Source organism: Scleropages formosus, chromosome 6 (assembly GCF_900964775.1).
Source record: "Scleropages formosus chromosome 6, fSclFor1.1, whole genome shotgun sequence".
NCBI lineage: Eukaryota > Metazoa > Chordata > Actinopteri > Osteoglossiformes > Osteoglossidae > Scleropages > Scleropages formosus.
Genome location: NC_041811.1, coordinates 13,277,281 through 13,298,913, shown reverse-complemented (window position 1 = coordinate 13,298,913; position 21,633 = coordinate 13,277,281). Strand labels below are relative to the sequence as shown.

At 44.5% G+C, this 21,633-nt stretch overlaps 1 protein-coding gene across 2 annotated transcripts in view; it reads right to left on the bottom strand.

Moving 5' to 3' along the window:
- Positions 1-1,457: 1,457 nt before the first annotated feature.
- Positions 1,458-21,633, bottom strand: part of megf10 (multiple EGF-like-domains 10) — a 76,757-nt gene continuing 56,581 nt past the window's right edge. The window contains exons 13-25 of one of the 2 annotated variants that reach the window (XM_018744669.2): positions 20,198-20,300; positions 13,359-13,505; positions 12,792-12,926; positions 12,267-12,395; positions 7,844-7,972; positions 7,469-7,597; positions 6,624-6,752; positions 5,442-5,672; positions 5,053-5,171; positions 4,798-4,924; positions 3,236-3,280; positions 2,912-3,118; positions 1,458-2,604 (exon numbers count right to left, since the gene is read on the bottom strand). In XM_018744669.2, the coding sequence (XP_018600185.2) occupies positions 2,438-2,604; positions 2,912-3,118; positions 3,236-3,280; positions 4,798-4,924; positions 5,053-5,171; positions 5,442-5,672; positions 6,624-6,752; positions 7,469-7,597; positions 7,844-7,972; positions 12,267-12,395; positions 12,792-12,926; positions 13,359-13,505; positions 20,198-20,300 (1,797 nt within the window). In that variant the 3' untranslated portion in view covers positions 1,458-2,437. The remainder of the gene's footprint in view (positions 2,605-2,911; positions 3,119-3,235; positions 3,281-4,797; positions 4,925-5,052; positions 5,172-5,441; positions 5,673-6,623; positions 6,753-7,468; positions 7,598-7,843; positions 7,973-12,266; positions 12,396-12,791; positions 12,927-13,358; positions 13,506-20,197; positions 20,301-21,633) is intronic. The other variant, XM_018744670.2, reaches the window with a different exon arrangement.

The following is a 21,633-nucleotide window of genomic DNA, read 5'->3' as shown; positions in this document are numbered from 1 at the left end:
TTAAATCTGAAAAAAAAAATTAATGGCATAATTGAGTTACCCTCACACTTTTTTGAGTCCAGAAATGAAATGGCAATGATGGTGCATTATATTGACCTTTTTTTTTTTTAAATCTTGCTCAGAGGAGCATCAGCATACTGAAGCTGCAGTATGGTCTTATTTCCGCAATGTGGCAACTGGAAAATCATGCTTAGATGGACACTTTTTATGATGTTTTTATGGGAGAGAGTTATTTAAGACAACAATAAATGTTTCTGTCCTATGAATACTTTTTTGCATGGCCTGGGAAAAAAGCATTATGTAAATATTTAAATGTAAAGATTTATAGAAGGTTGTCTTAACATGCAAATAAAGCAAATATAAGGGTTTTTTCATAATGACACAAATTTGAATACAGAAATAATTTTATTGAAAAGCTCTTGCACATACATGTAATCTACAGATTTAACAGGAGATTTAAAGAATTTTAAAAAGTGGTAGTACAAGGAAAGTTCATTGTCTTCTGTCGTCTTTGGGGAAAAAAACAGTTATCTGAAATGTGCAATTTATTTGAGTACCTTTACAAATTAAAAAAGAACATTAGAAAGAAGCAAAATTAGCTACAATGCAAATTATATACATGTACATACATGTTGCCCTGACAATTGAATTTGAAATACAATCATTCTTTTCAAATCAGTTCTGCATTTTTCCCCACAAATACATTTGTTAGAACTTTGAAACTAAAAGTCAATGTTTTGTATTTGTATAATCTGTGGTCTACCATAAAATGATATCAAATATGTAGCTGTCATTTACTTGTGACTGAATAAATTTGTAATAAAAAAAGTGAAAGTTATTTTTTTTTTTTTAAATTGTATAAGCTGACTGGACCTCTAATGGTAAATTTCCCGGTGCAATATTCACCCATTGTCCCTGTATTACAGAAGGAAAACAGGGCATTTTGTCATGTTAATACATCAACACCAAACATCACTTATGTTTTAAAGTGATTTACAGCTATATACACAATCTTTATACAACATTTTTATCAAATCTGGCTCAGAATAGTTTAAGACTAGTGGCTGTCCTCATGCCATTCAGTATAAATGAAAATAGCCTCTCAAACAATATGCAAATATATAAATCCTTAAAAAAGATGCAGAAAAGTCTAAATGTGTTTACATTTGTTACATCTATCTATTCTTATTTGTTTATCCTTTTTTAATCTTTTATTGTTCTTCCTTGTATGCAAAAGACCAGCTTAAGCATGATTTTTGTTTACTGTCTTGGGCATTTATGTTGCTGGTTAATATCAAGCACAGCATTAATTTCTATGCTGCATCTGTTGTTTTCCTGTGTCTCAGTGAACACAATGTTCTGACATCAGTCAAGATACAATACCAGTGAGAAATGTGAGTACACCTGGGCAATAACTGTATGGGACAAACTGTACATAAGAGTCAAATCAAAGCAGCTAAAAGTGCATCTTGGTGCAAAAGAGCTGGGAAGACACAGAAGTTAATTTCCAGATGAAATTTAAGTTTTAAAAAAAAAAAAAAAAAAAAAAAACTAGTTTCCAAGAAGTATACTCATACTTTGCACTGGAACTGTACTTTATGGTGTAAGGCAGTACAAGCAAAATGTCTGAATGTTCAGAAATTAACAGATAGACTAATAACAGTACATATAGTGCCTTGGTCCTTTAAAATGACTTCTTTTGTGATAAAAAATAAAAATATCCAGCAGGGAAATACTGTTTCTATTGTTCTTTGGTTAACTTTATTACTAAACAACCCTTTTGAAATTAAGCGGTATTAAGCTTCCTCAGCAACACAAAAAATAATGCAGAACACGCAGTGATGTTACAGTACGGGGTTGTTATTCATTCATCCCACGGATCTCGTTATAACGCTGTTATAACAAGTTATTTTTTTTATAAAGAAATCCAGAAGTTTCTTTCATATTTGTTTTCTACGGATCATTTGATATGAGTTTTAATTGAACAGAATGACTTAAATATGCATTTGTCCATCAATCCATTCACCCATCCAGTTTCTTTTAGCTTACCCAGTTGATGGACATAGTGATGATTTTCTTATCTGAAGCATATTTGCTGTCTTGCCACCTGTGTAACTGGATGCAGAAGCTAAAAAATATAAAACCAAATTCTCATCCCTCTCCACACTATACTTAGCAAACCGCTGGTGCACTTGTTTGCATACAGAAGATGACAGTAGCTAGAAACTAGGAGACTTATGTGAAAGTGTCTGCGACAAGCAAGATTAAGAATGATAATAGTGATTAAAAAAACAAATAAAAGCAAATTAAACAAGTAATAAAATAGTGATGGGATATGCAGCAAGTGAGCACAGTGGGGGAAAAAAAAGGCAGCACACGAAGGCCATTGATTGGCTGAGCCACGGTGGGGGCGTGGTCTCTTTGTGTCTCTGAGAGCTCATTCGCTACCCAGCTCCTTGTGGGGGGAGGGGGGACTGTCCCGTGTGGGCAGAAGGTCGTAATGACAGGGGATGTGGCTGTTCTTTGGTAGATCATATGGGTCTTGGCCAAAGGGACCACTGTTGTTGCTGTGGCTGGAGGAATGGACCACGTTCACTGTGGGTTCTGAAAAACAAAATCCATTTGAATCTTGTTATGTTTCAATCAATTGCTTTAAAATTCATTATTTTATAGCTTTATGTCTTGTGGGTCTTCACAAGTATTAACACGTCTACAGATATCTGCAGATATATTATTATATCAGCACCGTCCACAGATGCTGGCAGATTATCATTGCCCGTCTGAAGCTAATTCCCATGCAATGGGATAAAAATGTGTTCTAAACACAGGAATACGCCACCGGATGGAACACAACGTCATGCATTTGCCTCGAAGCGCTGTATTCTACTGGAAACGATGGTCCGGTCCTCACCAACTTCATACACGTTCTTGCTGGTGGGACTTGAGCCGTGGATCTCCGCGTAGGGTGAATCTCGTCGAGCAGGCGACTTCATCTCCACATAACCACATTCGGAGTTTTTGGGCACCAGAAGGGGCGGGTCCTTAATGGTGGCGTACGGGTTCTCCGAACTGTTCAGGGAGCAGGAGCTGGCGTGGTAGGGGGTCCCCTTCACCAGGTCTGATATAGGGATGGACAGGTATTAGAAAACCTCACACATCTATATGAAAAATTACTGAGACAATTTCCTATGCAGTTATGCTGTGGTCATAAAACAAGACCAATAATACTATGTACCTCTAAGAGACTTTCCCATGTAACGTCTGTCAACTCCATACGCTCCTGTTGTTGAAAAAAGATGTTGCAAAGCATGTATCATCAAAAAACCATTAATATAATTTTGCACAACAATGTCATCTTCAGAATGATAAAAAGTTACAAAACAGTATTATTTAACAACGGTGGCCAAGACGGTCTGTTTTATTATAGCCTGCAACAAGTTTTATATACTAATAACGAACAGATTTTCTTGAAAAAGCAAAAAAAGCAAAGCTGAAAAATAAGTTTTTTTTTTTTTTTCTTTTTTTAAACTGTGTCTAAAACTGTGCTATAATAAAGGAACAGAACAACATAGTTAAATATTACATGGTATTTGCTGCCAGGTTGAGTATGAATAGAGCAGCACCGTGGGGTCCCAAGAGTCCAGACAGAGTGACTTCAGGCTGGATCACTACTGACTGCTGAAACAGGCCTTTGATTGGCCAGATTGTGTGACGACTCAGTCATAAACAGTTCTGGCACCAGCGAGGATCAGGCCACTTGCAATTTTTTTTTATTTTTTCCCCATCTTCATGAAACGAGCACCATCCTTCAGAGGCGGTAGACAGATTCAATTGCAACTACAGAGAAACCTGTAACTTTTCTGTAATCCCTCTGGGTTCCTCCAGGCGTTGGGAAGCTCAGATGCCATTGCCGCCACAATAATCTCAGACTTTTTTTTATGTCTTTGCAGTGGTGTGCAAGACTGTGGGATGCACAATGGTTCGGAAACTCATCATAGTGGCCAGAAAGCCTGGTCTAAATTCCAGCAATGAAGTTGCTGCTGTATCTCTTGGGGAGGTACCTTACGTGTGTTCCCACCAGAGATTTCCAGCTTTGTAAACTACAAACAAGGCATAAAACTAAAATTATGCAAGATGCTTTTTAGGGTGGCACAGCAGTGCAGAAGGTAGCAGTAGCACCTCATAAAGCCCTGGGCTGCAAGTTCAAATGTGGGTTCAAATGTGGCTTAATCTGTGTGTAGTGTGTATGTTCTCCCTATGTTCATGTTGGTTTCCTTCAGATGCTCTGGTGTCTTCCCATAGTGAAAATACCTGTGTTTGAGGTGAACTGATGACTCTAAATTGCCCTCACTGTGTGAATGGGTGAATGAGTGTGTGTGATTTTCCTTTGATAGACTAACATCCCATGTGAGTGTACCCTGCCTCATGCCCTGTGCTTCTAGGGTATTCCCTGAACCACAGTAATCCTACTCCAGCAATTGGAGAACTGGTTATTATAAATAATGTAACAATGCATGGGTGAATGTTTAACCAAAAGGTTGCTGGAGCAGTGCTGTAGTATCCTTGAGAAAGTCATCTAACTTGAAAAGACTCAATAAAATATCCAGCTCAATCAATGGTAAAGACTGGTACTGCATGGATTAAAGTGTCAGCTAAATTATGCTTACAAGACGGACTCTGGACCACCACGACTGTGCGTAGAACAAGTGGTCTCTGCTAATGGATGATGGATGAATAAGATGATTTTGAATGTAAGGGCCTCTAAAGAAAAGAGGCAATGGGGACATGCAGCCATACCCAGTTCGTTGAAACCACCGCCCTGTTTCCAGCCTGCAGGTAGAGTACCCGTGTGGTCCATCAATGGCAGCCGTTTCCTATGGTCCACATTCTTCAGGTTTACAAAGAGCTGGTTGTTTTTTGCCTGCTACCAGAAAAAGAGCCATGGTGAGACTACAAGCATCCGCACTTCAAGACTCCATCATTTCCAGCCCCCGTCACACCTCCGTTTCCCCCTCCATGACCCCAAGGCAGATGTCATTTCCCACACCTCACCTTCCCATAGGGGATGTTGTTGACATGCGGTGGACTCGTACACTGAGTCAGCGTATGGTAGCTTGGGTTCGAGAAGTAGTTACTGTTCGGATGGGCTTCGCCAGTCTGAGGAAGTGCTTCTACACATGATGGAAGGCACAGCATTCAGCACTACATTCATCTAGCCACTTGCAGTAGCTACTTCAAATGCAAATCAATGAAAACAGTAATTGGGTGATTCAACTGTATCATCTACGCCCTTAACACACATTTCAGTGAAATAAGAATTACTGTTATTGAAGTAGTTAATAATCTTTTCCAACTCATGTCATCTCCACTGTGGACACCGCAGTTTTTATTTTGAATTAGACACTGGAACTGACACCAGGAGAGTTCAGAGCAGTGCACACCTGCCATGGCGTAGTCTGTGTTCACCACACGCATTGCCGGGGTGTACGTGACGGCCGGCATGGCCGGCTCCTTGCCCTTCTGCTTCTTCCTGTAGATGACGAAGAGGATCAGGAGGAAGAGGACCAGCAGCACCAGGACGATGATGCCCGCGATGGCACCGATCTGGTAGGAGTCGGCCGGGACGGCAGCACTGGTCAGGCTATTGAGGTTCCCCACGATGATCACGGCAGCTGGGGGTTGTGGACAGTGTCAGGTCTATGAGTCTCGTAACTTAAATGTGTACCGAGAGCCCTTGTCCTTCTAATTTAGAAGTACTGAAGTCTCAGTAGGAGCCTGGCTACAGTATTGTAGAGGTAGGTTCTCAATACAAAAAGCTTCATTAACATATTTCCAACTATAAAATACATTATCTATATATTTGCCATCAGAATTTTCACTTAGGTGCACCGTGAATATTAATACCGTGTTTATCTATCCCTACCAAAATTTTTGCTTAAATCATCTGGTTGTCATTGTCATGACATCCCGTTCATGTGAGTTGAGACCGCAATTAAAAATTGCATTGACAGATGACATCCGTTCTCCTGATTTGCCAATATCAGTCGGTAGCGTTCAACAGTCTCCCAAATCGCCACCTCCACCAGCACCTGCTACTCACTCTTCCACCTGTGTCAAATGCCACCACTTCCCTTCTCCTCCCGTCTTCGCCTTGCTTAAGGCAGTTAACTTGCATTATTACGATAAACTGAATTTTATCAAACTTTTATCTTTTACTACTTTTCTCACATTATAAATTTAGAATAGCTTTGGAATGAGTTAGATTTTTCCCACTGTAGGTATTCAATAATGCCTTCATAAAGGCCAAAATACTACAATTACAGCACGATCCATAAAAAAAAGCATAAAAAATGTGAAGTATTTTCTGCAATATTAAACATGGTGCGCAACACTGAAATGTATTTTTCACCAAAACTCTTGTTTAAATGATCAATGACAAGCCAAAGCCTTTCCTTGAACATATGGGCACATCATCAGTGACTCAACATCTAAGCTTGTTTAAGTAATGAAAGGACGTGATGCCATTCCAACTGAACAGAAGAGGAAGAGCCAGCCTCCCTGCCTGCCAGTCCTTTAATCCTGGCCCAGATCTGGAGGGCTGGCAGAGTGGAGACTGGCCTCACCTTGGTCACACCTGGCCCCCTTCCAGCCTGGGTTGCAGTAGCAGGTGCCCGTCATGTGGTCACAGGTGGAGTTATTCAGGCAGTCGCATACCTGGCGGCAGCCATAGCCGTAGGAGCCAGGGGGGCATTCTGGAACCCGACACAAAGCAGGATGCTTATGAGCCAGTGACAGAATCTCGGTTTCAATACCGCAAGGCTGTGGGCGCCAGCTGAACATGCACAGAGATGGTTCCCATGCCCACACGCTTGGGAGTTTACACCTAGACTGTTCTGTAGTTTTTAAGGGTTTTTTTTTTAATAGGTACCACAGCTGTTAGAGCTGTTGCCTTTGGACTCGGGGGATCCAAGGTTTGAATCCCATCTCTTGCTGTACTATCCTCAAGCAAGGTACTTCCACTGAATAGATAAAGTAAAAACTGCCCAACTCTATAAATGGGTAAATCATTGTCAGTCGCTTTGGCAAAATGTGTCAACTAAAGGACTTTATTATGATTCTGAATACAGGGGCTCCATTGTACTGGGAGGACATGAAACTTTCTGCCTTTTTTCACTGATTTTGATGAACGCATGGTATATAGGATATATACAGAGAATAATGAAATTTTCAAAAGATATAAGTATTTCCACATTTGGTACAATTTTTACGTTTGTTGTACCATCTACGCCCCAGAACTATTCCCCCTGCATGTCTCAGCACTGAGACGGGACTCTTCTGAGACCTGTGAGCACTGTCAGCGTTAATGGGTTCAAGGCCACTGCATTAGACTGCCTCCACGCTCTACCAGCCCACCCAAAGCCTGCCAGGACATATTCTGATTACACACCTGCCTCTAGCGCAGACTTACTTTGTTCACAGTGCCGACCCATGAATCCGGTGCGGCAGGTGCACTGGCCAGAGATGTGGTCACAATCAGCGCCATTCTGACACTGGCAGGTCTGAGCACAGTCCTTCCCGTAGTAACCCAGCGGGCAGCCTGCGGGGGGAGGAAGTGTTCGCATGAACCTCTCTATGCGCTCCGTAGCACGCGGCACGTAGTGCATTTCTGATGCACTTCTAACGCAGAATTTTGCAAACACGCCTTAGAACTCACAATGTGTCACCATGGCAACAGAGGAAGCAATTTTTAAAGTGGGGGAAGGGTGGTAGACAAGATGGCAACAGAGTCAAGGATTTTGAAACATTCTTAAAGGCGAGGATTTTGTGGCACGGCGGGACTCACGCTGTGTGCAGTAGAGGCCCGTCCAGCCGGCGGTACACTTGCACTCCCCATCGTAGGCGCTGCAGAAAGCCCCATTGTGGCAGTTACAGGTATGGATGCAGTTTGGTCCCCACTGGCCTGGCGGACAGGCTGTAAACCAAGGGCCGAGATCAGACCAGCTGAACCTGCTCAGTGTGGGGGCTCCGTCTACAGTAACTCTCCAGTATAGCAGGGTAACATCCACCTCTGCAGTCAGACCAGCTTTGCTACATAACCGGAGCAGATATAGCAGAAGTAAAGCCTTTGAGGGTGTTAATAGTAGGGCCAGCAGTGCAGTCTTCAGAATGAGCAGATATTTAAATCTGAGTGATTTCCAGTTTATATGAATATTTAATGGTCGCTATTTAAAAACGAGCATACAATAATTCATATATGGATGTATATGAAGAGGGGGTGCAGTGGTGCGGTGGGTTTGACCTGTGCCTGCTACACAGTGGGTCTGGGGTTCAAGTCCCACTTGGGGTGCATTGCAGCAGACTGGCGTCCCATCTAGGGTGTGTCCCCTCCCCCTCCAGTCTTACACCCTGTGTTGCTGGGTTAGGCTCCGGCTTTCCATGACCCTGCTCGGGACAAGCAGTTTCAGACTCTGTGTGGGTGTGAGAGAATAGGGGGTGTGGTGGGTTTGGCCTCTGCCTGCTGTGTAGTGGGTCTTGGGGTGCCTTGTGGTGGGCTGGCATCCCATCTGGTGTGTGTCCCTTTGGCCTTGTGCCCTCTGTTACCAGGTATGCTCTGGCTGGACAAGCAGTTGTAGGCATTGCATTGTGTATGAATATCTAATTTACGTTAGCCTGAGAGATAAGCCTTCTGAATTTGCTCTCTGTGGCGCTTTTCTTTTTGTGGGGTGAACACATCTGAAAACTACGCAGCCACAAAAAACTGCAAGCACTGCAGTGGTGCTTACAAGCTGCAGCCATCATAATTTTCCCAAGGAAATAAACTTTGTGCAGTACTGTAACACGGCACGTGGGGGCAGCCAAACAGCATGCTTCGTTTTAGGCATGGCCCAGAGCTTCCAGTGAATAAAACAACGTCCTCATTGTCACACTTGATGCAAAAAATACTAAAACCAATTCTATATTTAAACAGATTCAAAGAGATTGCTCATCTTGGCCATTCCAATTCTGGAAAACAGCACTGCAAATTTTTGGCATTAATTGTGATTCTTTTAGCAAATCGCAGTCGGTGTCTTTCAAATGAAAATCAAGTCTTTTTTCATTGGCGATGGCAAGTGGTTCAATGTCCAGAGGGTTCCTCTGGGTAAAATGTCAGAGTACAGCAACAGAATTCACATCCTCAGCCTTAAACTGACCCTAGATTAAGGGTGGAAGTCCAGGACCTAACTGCCATAGTTGAGGTCTGAATATTTTTGAGCACCTCTCAAGTCAGCTCCTTGATCAGGTTTTTTTACTATGAAAATGAGACATATCTGTGATCAGAGCTCACTCGGTTGGGGAATGACCAAAAAATGGGCTTAAGGCCCTTAAGTCTCCCCTTACAAGTCACACTGATTTTTGTGTTTCGAAGTCACAAGATGAAAATATGATTAAAAGATATGACTGAACGACTGACCTTTGCAGGAGTCACAAACAGCACACAACTGGCCCTGTTATTACATAGGGGATGGACAAAATAACAAAAACACAAAACAATACATCGTGATACCTTGCGGTGTTACTTGTTGTTTAATTGTAAATAGTTGTGCTTTGTTGTGTTCTTTATTTTAGGGTGTGGTTCAGGGATTGCGTGTGATGTGAGAGGTGTGGGAGCGCCCGTGTGTGTGTGTCGGGGGAGAGGAGCCAAACGAGTTGGATGTGCGCATTTGGTCTGCGAGACTGGTCCTAGTTGTTATTGTCGTTAGTTGCAGACGAGACAGCAGTCCGTCTTATTGTCCAGAACTTCAATTAATCCCAGTCCTTGGGAATCGTCCCAAGTGGCTCTGCGCTCTTTCGGGTCGTTACAACATTAATATCAAGGACCTAATAAGGAGTAGGGCCACCCTTTGCCTTCAGTACAACTTCAGTGCTTCTTGGAATGTTGTCACTGAAGTCCTGAACTGTGGGTAGAAGGATACTGCACCATTCTTCAGGAAAAAAAAGAAAATTCAGGTGCATAGCTTTACTATGCTGCATATCTTTACGTAGAACTACGCGTGGGTGGTGAGCCCCGAGCCACTCGGCCCGGATATCAGGTCGGTCGCCGCTGCATCCACGTCCGTGGGCTTGTGCTGCACGGCGATGTCGGGCGCGCGAGAAGTTGATGGTTGCGGCTCCGAGGCTGCCTGAGGCGATTTTGCAGCCTCTCGCGCACGCTGCTCACACTTTCGCTGTGTCTTGGCTGCTGTTTTTCGAATCCCAGAGGCCTCGGCTTGCTCCCTAAGTGCAGCTCGTCGGTCGCGATAGTACTTTGCGTCGTGTTTCTTGGGCATCTTTGAAATGTTTAATTCGATGATCCGCCTTCGGGCCCCCTACCTCGGTCTAAACGTAGGGTTTCCTGCCGGCACGATACGCGCGGCTCCCTAGCTACGAGCTGAGGTGCTGACGTCGACGCTATGGCATGAGGTTCAAACGTGGTGACATGTGACATATAATGCAACGCGCGGCAACTCGATAACGAGCCAAATGTGGGACATTTTCGCGACGTTGCCAGCTCGCTCAGGCTCAACCGGCAGCGGCCGTTCATATGTCGTTTGATGCGGTGTTCCTTCCTCTATCCAACGGTATATGCACTATCTCTCTGTCTTTTCATTTGTGAGCAGTAGCAATGAGAGAGGGTAGCATTTTTATGCGACGGTCAATTCCCAAGTTACCCCCATACCTAGTGAGAAGAAAGATGTAATTCTACATCAAAATTCCTCCAGTTCTGGGTCTGGGGTTCAAGTCCCGCTTGGGGTGCCTTGTGGTGGACTGGCGTCCCGTCCTGGGTGTGTCCCCTTCCCCCTCCGGCCTTACGCCCTGTGTTGCCGGGTAGGCTCCGGTTCCCTGTGACCCCGTAAGGGACAAGCGGTTCTGATAATGTGTGTGTGTGTGTGTGTGTAATTCCTCCAGTTCTTTGAGGGATTAATGAGGTGGAAAGCTACTTAGAACTCTGCTTTTCAGAATATCCCTTAAGGGTTCAATGATGTTTAGATCTGGTGAGTGGGAAGGTCATGGAATGCATTTGACCTCATCCTGGTGTTCCAAGATCCTGGAAGATGAGAACATCATGAGGGAACTGTGTTTGCACCATAGGGTGCACCTGGTTCAGTAAAATGGCTTCATATACCTCGGCCGTCTTACAACCAGGCAGTGCGATCGTCAAACCTAAAGACTCCCTTGAGATGGCTGCCCGTACTATTATGAATTCCCCATCTCTTTTAACAGATGGCAGCTGACATTGCGGGTTCAAGACATCCTTTCCCCAAATGTAAACCTGTCCAAATGTAAAGAATAGGGCAATAGAATACTTTTGTCAAAACTGGGTTGCAGAGGTGCCGATTCAATTCTGCGGTCATTTTTGAGGCTACACTTTTGTGGCATTTAGCAACTACGCTGTGAAGTGCCCATCTATCCCTGTCGCCGAGCTTCGGCTCGCGACCACCGTTCCTCCTCGCCGATGCAGTTGGTCTGTGTTTGGGATATGCTGTCATTATTTCTGAGATCATTCCCATTGATACATTAAATAATTGTGCAGGTTTTGTGACCAATGCACCTGCAGTTCAGGTGCCGCCTACTTGGCCTCTTTAGAACTCTATTAGCTGCCTCACATTCCTTTGAAAACTCACATATCAAAAAGTGCAAATTTTCAGACTTCTTTAATAGCTGACACTTACTTCTGATAAACAACATAATATGACAACTTTTTGGTGCTGTTTTAGTTACTTCAGACATAAACTCCTTTTTCACATGGCATTTCTATTATTTTGCCCAACCCCTATAAATCTCTATAAAAGTGAATGATCTCACAAAAGTAAATATCTGTGTTTTGTCATAAAAAGAGGATCTATTTCATAGTCCAATTATTGAGAACAGACTCTTTTTTTTGTTCCAGCAAAATTCATTAAAATGTTTCTTTTAAATGATTTGCCAAACGCTTTGAAAAAATTAAATGTCAGACATGGCACATGATTATAAAATAAGACGATCCGAAAGCAGAGCAGAAATAAGTTAAACTAAAACAATGAATATGGTATCAGCGTGTAACAGTAATAACCCCACTCGATGAGGCCATATGCAACCCCTTACTAAACAGAAATATGAACCTTCACAGAAAGATCCCCTGCTGACCCTGGAGCCTCCCTTGCAACAAGAAACACAAACCCTAACAGCAGGACCCTCTGATAACGCTATGGAACCAGCACCTAACAGCCATCCCCCCCACCCACCCCCGAAAAGGGCGGCGCTCTCACGCTGGGAGCAGTCACTGCCAATCCACCCTGGGTAGCACTGGCAGGAGCCGTCGATGGGATTACAGGTGCCGTTGTTGGTGCAGGTGCACACCCCAGCGCAGTTCTTCCCGAATCGGCCACTGGGACACACTGCCGAGGAGAACCATACGGTAGAATCATTTCTGTTATTACACCACTGTTTAACATGCAGGACGTATCCGCAGTGACTCACAGTTTTACCCATTTACACAGCTGGGTATCTTACTGCGAGAGTTTAGGTAAAATGTATTGCTCAACGAGAAAAACCAGTATAGTAAACACACACACACACACACACACACACACACACACACGCAAACATTGCATTTTACGCAATCTCTGAACCTGCCAGTACTTTTTCTGACTATTTTATTGCTTATTTTATAAGAAGTGAAAGTTGTGCACGTTTTTTTTATACTAATATCCAGTGACTAGAACATGAGAATGAACAAGTAAGTGTAGCGCTTCAAACGCCACACCGCCCAGTGGCTGAGCGCAGAATTTCACCTTCGTTGCAGAGGGCCCCCTTGAAGCCCGGCAGGCAGTCACACTGGCCCGTGACGTGGTGGCACGGCCCGTTGCTGTGCACGCACTGGGGACACGCCTGACTGCAGCGGTGGCCAAAGAACCCAGGGGAGCAGACTGAGAGGTTGGGAAGGGTGAAAAGCACAGAATGAGAGCGACTACCAATCAATACACTTACGCACAACTGCTACTCAGATCCGCTGCATAAATATCACTGACAACATTTATGCGCATATTTCTGATATGACCTCACAAAGATTTTATATACAAGATAAACTTAGGGTGGAAGAACAGCAATGCTTTGTTGTGATGAACACCACAGTGGTCAAAACACTAACACAGCCCATTAAACGCTGTTATTAGAACAACTTTTATTGGGTGTGCAGTCTCTCCTTAGGATATTTTGTACGTTTATGGTTCATTTGTGAGGCCTTCATGTGTAACTATTCATTCTACAGTAACCTCCATATGGACAGTGTTCAGCATTAGTTCTGATTTACTGATCATAGCAGTGAGTGTCGAGGAGAGGCCAGAGGTGTGTGAACTCACTGCGCTGGCAGGTGGTGCCGCGATATCCGGGAGCGCACTCGCATGTGCCCTCGTCGGGGGAGCAGGATGCTCCGTTCTTGCAGTTGCAGGAGAGCGAGCAGTTGGGCCCCCAGCGGCCCTCGGGGCACACGCTGTCACAGTGAATCCCTGTGAATGCGGTCAATCGGACCAGTTAGGCCGGGCAGGATAAAATGCATCTCAAATCCTCCTAGAAGGACATGTGTGGTCCATTTGTGAAATCTGAAACAGCGAAACTGGAGATATTTTGCCATCCGCATTTGTGGAGGCTCCTGGGCCGCATTAAATCTAATTGTGCAAAACATCATCCATTCCCGGGCAAGTAATCCCTCATTTTCCACAATTGTGTCAGGATATGAAGGATAAAAGAGGTCTTTGTAGCAGCCGTCTGCACGCAATTACTCTGTGTGCCACAGGTGCCGATAATATGTTGCCTTCTTTACCGCATCTGTGTGGTGCGGATAACTCTCTGTGGCGCAAGACAAGACCAACTTAATTTGTGATCGAAGCAAGTTCTTTTATTTGGGGCCATTGCTTTCAGTCATTTCAAATCCAAATGTCCCCATAGGAAAAAAAAAAAATGTGAAAGCAATTTAATTGTATCTTGTGTTATTGTTTAAAAAAAATTTAATCAGATTTTGTATAGGGGGTGCGGTGGCTTTGGCCGGGTCCTGCTCTCCGGCGGGTCTGGGGTTCGAGTCCCGCTTGGGGTGCCTTGCGGCGGACTGGCGTCCCGTCCTGGGTGTGTCCCCTCCCCCTCCAGCCTTATGCCCTGTGTTGCTGGATTACGCTCTGGCTCGCTGTGACCCTGCTTAGGACAAGTGGTTTCAGACAGTGTGTGTACATATGTTGTATTTTTGTTAATTGACGAGGAGCAGAAGCGTAGTAGTGAGCAGAGGTACTGCCTTACAACTTATGGGTAGTGGGTTTGGACATAGGTTCAACTCCAGCTCAGTTTGTGTGGAGTTCGCATGTTCTCCCAGTGTTTTTGTGGGTTTCCTCCAGGTGCTCCGTTTTCCTCCAACAGTTTAAAGATGTTTTTCAGGTGAACTGGTAGCTCTACATTACCTGTAGCGTAAGCGTATATGAGTGAATGAGTGTGTGTGATTGCTCTATGTTGAACTGGATGTCTCCAGCCTGTCCAGGGTGTACCTTGCAAAGACATCCTATGTTTCCAGGATAGGCTACAGACCATCAGGAACCTGCATTGGACATCAGTCACTGCTAATAAATGAATACTAGAAGTGGAATGTCTGCTACATTTTGCTACATTTATGCTTTAACATCTGTTAACGAAAACCCCGTGTCAAAATTGAAATTGCTTTGAATTATTTAGGGCGTGCCACAACGCAGTTTAGCAGTTTTGTTTTTCTCAGTTCGTGAAACAAAGACAATCAAACACATTTTTCGTTATTTCCTTGGATTTTTCCCTTATTGTTTATAAATCACACCATATTTGTCGAGAACAATGTCATTCAGGCTCCAGAGGCAACACCGGGGGGACGGATCGGCTCCTCAATTGCATCACGGCGCTAAGATGGTTTGGAGAAACAGAATGCTGCGAGGGTCACGCATGCAACATTTTCCTTGAATTCCTTGGATCTTTTTCCTAGCTTGACTCATCTCATGATGAAAGGGGGCCCAAAAACTCTGCCACATTATTTTGCTAAATAGCATAGCACATTTCCTGACCACGGAGGGAGAAAGCACCGAAAAAAGGCCGCTTTCAATGGAGTCAACAAGGAAGAGAAACCAGGGCCATCTGACTGGATCAGTGATGCATGTAACCCAGAGTTTTCTGATCACATCGTAATGCGGTTGAGGAATTAGCCCTCCTTATTAGCACCATACAAACGCATCCAGTTTTGGAACGGCTGGCGGATTTTCGACAGATTCTTACCATTTATATTGAAATGTCGAGTCACTAACTCAATTCTCCTTTCAGAACGGCCATTTATTTATATTTTCTTTTCGCATAACAGCATGTGAGAAGGGAGTAATGTGATTTACTTTTCCCAAGGAATTTGGCAGGCGGCGCGACTCGGTCTCCGTGTCTCATTTGTTTCTCAGCTCTGTTATCAATTTGATATGGGATATAAAAGAGGGGGCACAATATACTGCGCAAAAAGTCTCAGCATTTGTAACAAAAATGGGGTTTTAAAAAAACACAAAAACTTTCTCGACTTTATCGCCATTCTAAAGCAAAGATATGTGAACTGTATTACATTTTCTCACTAGGACATAATAGTTACCTTATGTACTGCACGCTGAGAAACTTTTCAAAACAGAGAACCAAATAATATCTCTGGAGATGGACTGGTGCGTGGATATGTTGCGGGGGGGGGGGGGGGACAATTTTGATGTGGAAATTAGATACTATTGAAAATGTTTTGTATTACTCAATTACACTTTTCCATTGAGACACGGAAACAAAGTGGGTGTGGTGAGGGGTGGGGGGGTGAGTCACCACTAACGCAGCTGAGAAACATTCAAATTATCCTCATTCATATTGTTCTTATAGTTGGACTGAAACGGCAAATAAAAATGTGCTCTCCTGACTGACTTTTCATTGCGGGGGGGGGCCTACACGTCTTGCCGCAGTTAAAATAAAATAATTTTTCTCCGCCTTTCATTAAAAACGAGCCGTTTCCCCTCCGCGGGCCGCCTGGCGCTCTACAGGCGATAAGCAACATTGTGATGGAGCGTCGTGCCAGGATGCAGGACAATGGGCCCTTTGATGGGGCTGCGCGCGTTGCTAGGCGATGGCGGAATGCTGGCGATAAACTCTACTTAAGTAGGTCTGAAGAAATGCCTGTGTTTTGCAAGGGCCCCGTCGTTGTGCGGGCCCATCAGTATTCTACCGGCGTCACGGCCGGAGAGGGAGAGAAGTCCCCGGCGAATCCCAGACCCGAATTCTGGAGCCGGATCAGAGCCGCCTCGGGCAGCAGCGGGATCCTACTGTTCTCGTATTGACTCCGAGGGACAGCGGCTCCATTTGGGTTTTATAATGACACACAGTCACTGTACCCATTCTGAACGCCAATGGAGGAAACACCCAAATAGCCTTTTAAACAAACATTTACGACGTCATCTAATTAAAAACAGAAATGAAAAAAAAACTCTACGCAGCTACTCGTGTAACGTACACTAGTTCGTATGGTGGTATGAGACAAATTGACTGTACTCGAGAGCCACAGGTCTCTACCCAAGTCTTTTCTTATCCCAACACTTAATGCACTCTTTGCATTAATCTCCAAGATGTGTGGCACGGTGTCACAGTGAGTAGTGCTGCTGTTCTACAATGCCTGGGTGGTGTGAGGGGATGTGGGTTCCATCCCCGCTCAGTCTGCGTGGAGTATACAAGTTCTCCCTGTGTCTGTGTGGGCCCCCTCTGGGTGCTCTGGTTTCCTCCCACAGTCCAAAGATATGCTGTTCTGGTTCACCCATAGTGTGTGAGTGACAGAGAGAGAGAGAGAGTGTGTTCCACTGATGTATGGATGACTGACCCATTGTAAGTTGTGTATCTAGCAGTGTAAGGTATGTGGGCTGATAATACTACATAGAGCTTGTTGGAAGTTGCTTTGGAGAAAAGTATCTGCTAAATAAATGCAGATGTATGTTGCTTTGGAGGAAAGCATCTGCTAAATGAATCAATGTAAACAGAAGCTCTCCTCAGTTAAGTGTCCTACATTTAATGCCATACATTTTTTAATAATGCACTGACAGCAAAGACTGTTTCTTGTGGGTAAAACAAAAGAAATGCTGAAATATGACATAGGGACATGGGCCAGGTATTCGAGCTGTAAAGCAAAGCAACAAGATGCTGCGGTTATGCTTACAATTTCACAAATATCAATCTCGGTAGCAGACAGTAGCGCGGAGAGCGGCACCGCTGCCTTACGGAAGCTGGCTGTGAGTTTGGGCGCAGGTTCGAATTTGCCTAAGTCTTTGTGGAGTTTACATGTTCCTCCTGTGTGGTTCCTGACACAGTCCAAACACCTGGATTATCAACCACACCTGCTGAGGAGACAAGGCTCGTGCGTGGCTGAAGTGTTTAAACGGACCGGAAGAAAAGAGGCGAAAGATAATGGGACTCCATGGTGGTGTCGGCTGCAGAATAAATGTCTCCTTTATGTTTGATTACCTCAATATGGCTGTAGTGTTTGTTTTATGTTTCAATAAAAACCATAAAAAGGTCCATCTGGTACCGTCCCAACCCCTGCACGCTCCGGTATGCCACATGTTTCAGGTGAACCGATGACTCCGAATTAGCTAAAACGTGGTGTGCGGTGTTCCTGGGACAAGTTCCAGACCACCATGACCCTACAGTGAACAAACAGTTGTGGCAAATGGAGGAAAAAAACTTTTAACTTGGTATAACAGTCCTTAACTGATCCATCGGTCTTCTCCTGTTAGAACTGTAATACAAGGGAATAAGTTACCAAGTGGGCATGTAGTCATATGATGAGTATAAAAAAAAAATTCATTTTACCGCAGAGCTAACACTAAAAATGAGCCAGGATGATGTCCAAAAGGCCTAAGGGGCGTTCTCATCGCTAAATTACCTACCAGAATCGTGTAGCGTCCGGACGGGAGTCCGACACGGACGCGCGTCTCTGTAACGTCCGAACTCGGGCGAAAAGTATAATGACCCCACGTACAGAGTGCATTTATAAGCGCACAGCACAAACTGTACAGTACAGAGTAGAGGTGAAACGATGAAGCAGGACTTGAAGACGGAGGTGTGACGAAAGACCGGACTGGAACGCTGGATCTGGACCGGAGCGCAAAAGGTAGGAGTAGACAGGACAGGCACTCGGGACCGGAACGGAAACACCTCTGGGACAAGACTTGGGAAACAGGTAACTAAAGTCCACCAAGAAAGCACAACGAAACGCTGATAAAGAATCCGCGATGTATCCCCGGCCGCTCGCTCCTTTTTTACCTCACTAAGCACCAGATTGCAAACAGGTGCGTGGGTGACTGGAACTGAGTGGCGCCTCCTCTGGCCCGTAGGGGTATTGTCCCTTTGGGTCGTGACAAATTGAGCTTAAAGCCGAAATTGACTACTCCGTTATTTAAATTTAAAAGCGTCCCTTGCCTTCCACTCTCAGAGGGGTCTCAGACATTACGCGGATGGGCCCGTCAAAACATTTAAGCAGCTGTCATACGAACACGCGTGCAGTTTGTTTAGTATCATTGCTACGTTCCTTCAGAAAATTGCTCTGTGACAGAACTCAGTACTGAAAGCAGGAAACATTGCGGGTGGACTGGGGACTATATTCGTTAACCGCCTGATTTGACCTGAGTCTGGCAAACGTGTTGGTCATGGCAAAACGTTCTGGCAATAGTGAATTTTGGACGTCAAGTCCGCCGAAGCACGTCGTCTCTTTGGAGTGAGCCTCACGAATCCACCAACAGTGGAGTATCTTCTGGCAGCTTGTGCCCAGAGCAATTGGCAGAAGATTCAAAGTTGAGGATGTGGGTTCTGATACAAATCTCATAATGTACCATTTGATCTGAACTGAAGCTGTTTTTTAAAATCATGCCCACCTGCTGAATTAAACTGGTTCGTGGTTTGCAGTTCTCAAAAAAGACTGCCTTGCCTTCTTGGCACTTGGCACAGTTACTATGAGGGTAAGTCTAAAAGTATCTGAAATAATATTTTATCTCTTTTATAAACATTTCGTGGACACTTTTGGACTTGCCCTCACATTTATTAATGGGAGTTGTCTGATGGGATGGCTATATTAAAGAGATCCAAAGAGAAATCAGAATCCATTAGTGCTGTGTATCTTGTCGGAAGGCCATGTCAGATCCAGTGACGGCAGAAGCACGTTATACTATTATCATCTCATTTAGCTAATGCTTTTCTCTAAAGCGATTTATGATATTCGGCTACTGTTTGCAATGTTTTACCCATTTATACAGTTGTGCCATTTTTACTGCATCAATTCAGGGTAAATACAGTACCCTGCTCAAGGGTGCTACAGCATGAGTGGAATTTGCACCTTGAAATCGAAGGCAGTAACTGTAACCACTACACCTCCTGCTCTTCCATATACAACAATACCTGCTTATGACAGTAATATAGTTAAAACAGTAGGTTTTGACTCCTGTAAGCACTGTGTAGAGTATTATAAAAAAAGAGAGAGCACTTCTCGAGTCACCTTACACTGACACTGCCATTGGTAAAGCATGGGCTGCGAAAAATAAAGTGAGTTTCTAGACTCCGAGCTTCAGGTTCCCATCCTTCCTTTCGTTTTCTCACACGTTGCTGAGATTCATAAAGCGGCGAAAAAAGAACACGTTAACTCATGAGAGAAGCCCCGCGGGCCGTTCCGCGGGGACGTCTCCGGGAACGACTCCGCTGATCGCGGCCCTACAAATCCTCGCAGAGATACTGAATGGGAACGGCTTCAGCAGCGCGCGGCGTACGCGTTCCTCTTCCTGTCGTATTAGTGGAGATCCGTGTCCAGGAAAAACAGCTCTTTCCTGAAATCTAATAAAGCATTTCTGGTTCTGCTCGATTCTTCTCCCCCATAAATACTTTTGCCCATGTGCACCACAAGAACTTGAAAACTGCAAAATTCGTCAGCAGAGGATTGCGAAATATGCTGGCCTCAACCACGGATCTGCCCTTCTGCGTTCGCGGGGAGCACCAGACATGATATAATTAGACAGTCTTCCATACAACACCGCCGTGGTGAGCACCACATAGGCTGAGTGTACAGCAGGCTGGAGAAAGAGAGCAGAAGAAGGAGGAGATTCTGACGGCGGTCCGAGGAGCACGGCAGCCTCGGCGTGGACGTCTCGCTCACCTGTCCAGCCGGCCAAGCAGCGGCAGTACCCCGTGGCAGGGTGGCAGCCGTTGGCGCGGCTGCAGTCGCAGTTCTCCTTACAGTCCATCCCATAGGTGCCGTCCTGCAATGCAGCACCACAAGTTAGCATCTGGATTTCCCAAGAGGCTCCAGTATTTTCTAAGGGGCAAAAATTGCATCTTTAACTTTGAGTGAAGATACTTGGGTTGCATGCATACAAAGCACACGCGTAGGCGAGTGCGTCGCTCAGTGGCTTTTCCCAAACGTGTCTGTCTCGCTGCGCTCCCACTCTATGCGTGATATTACAGTAGTTTGATTTGGCTTTGTTTTCATCTTCTAAACTGTGTATTTGTCAGAGGTTGATCTTGGGTCAAGTGCAGTTCTGTATTTCATCTGAGTCTGCCAACAGGGTAGCAGATCGCACAGCGGTTACAGCTCTTGCCTTGCAGTTCAGTTACACGAGTTTAAACAGATGCTCTTGTGAACGAAGCCTGGAGCAAGGTACCATGTGAATGGATACAGTAAAAATAGCTCAGCTGTATAAATAGGTAACGAACTTGTATGTCGAGTAGTAAACCTACCATTGTAATTTAACCTGGGCAAGGGCATTAGGGAAAATAATAACGTAACGTAATGTAAATGATGATTACTGCTATACACTCAAATGCCATGAAAGCATACTGTACATGTCTGGCCCTGTAAATTGAACTGGTCAAAGGCTTTATCTAAATAAACACACACATACACACCATCGGAAACCTCTTGCCCCATATGGGGTCGTGGGGAGCCAGAGCCTAACCAGGCAACACAGGGCGCAAGGCCGGAGGGGGAGGGGATACACCCAGGACGGGACGCCAGTCCATCACAAGGCACCCCAAGCGGGACTCGAACCCCAGACCCACCAGAAAGCAAGCCCCGGCCAAACCCCCTTGTGGCACCGTGCCCCCTTATCTAAATAAACTTCAAAGGATAATTTATTTGTATTTTCATATATCAAGGCAAACTTGTAACTAGGGTCTCTCAAGGACTTCAGGGCATATTAAAAGAGCCTTTGCATTTTGTGTTGTGCATAAAAGTAGTCAAGGAACATTCACGCAATAGCTGCACATAACTGCTACAGGCTAAACATCCTCCATGACTAATGAAATCTATAATGCTGAACAGCGGTCATTTTTCAGGCTTCACCGCTTCCAGGAATTTTTGGAAGCTGGATTAATCAGTTACATCCTTCTGATTCATTAATACGCTTCCCTTGCGATTCCTTTCTGTATTATCAATTAATCTTTGCATGTCTCCTTAATTTGCTCATTTCAGTTATTAAATGAGAAAAGTGGAATATGCAACAGGATGTCCTGCCTTTGCACAACTGCTTCAGTAGCGTGTAAATAATCGGTTAGAAGGCATGAACCTTTCAGACTTCGTTATTCTGAGGCTTT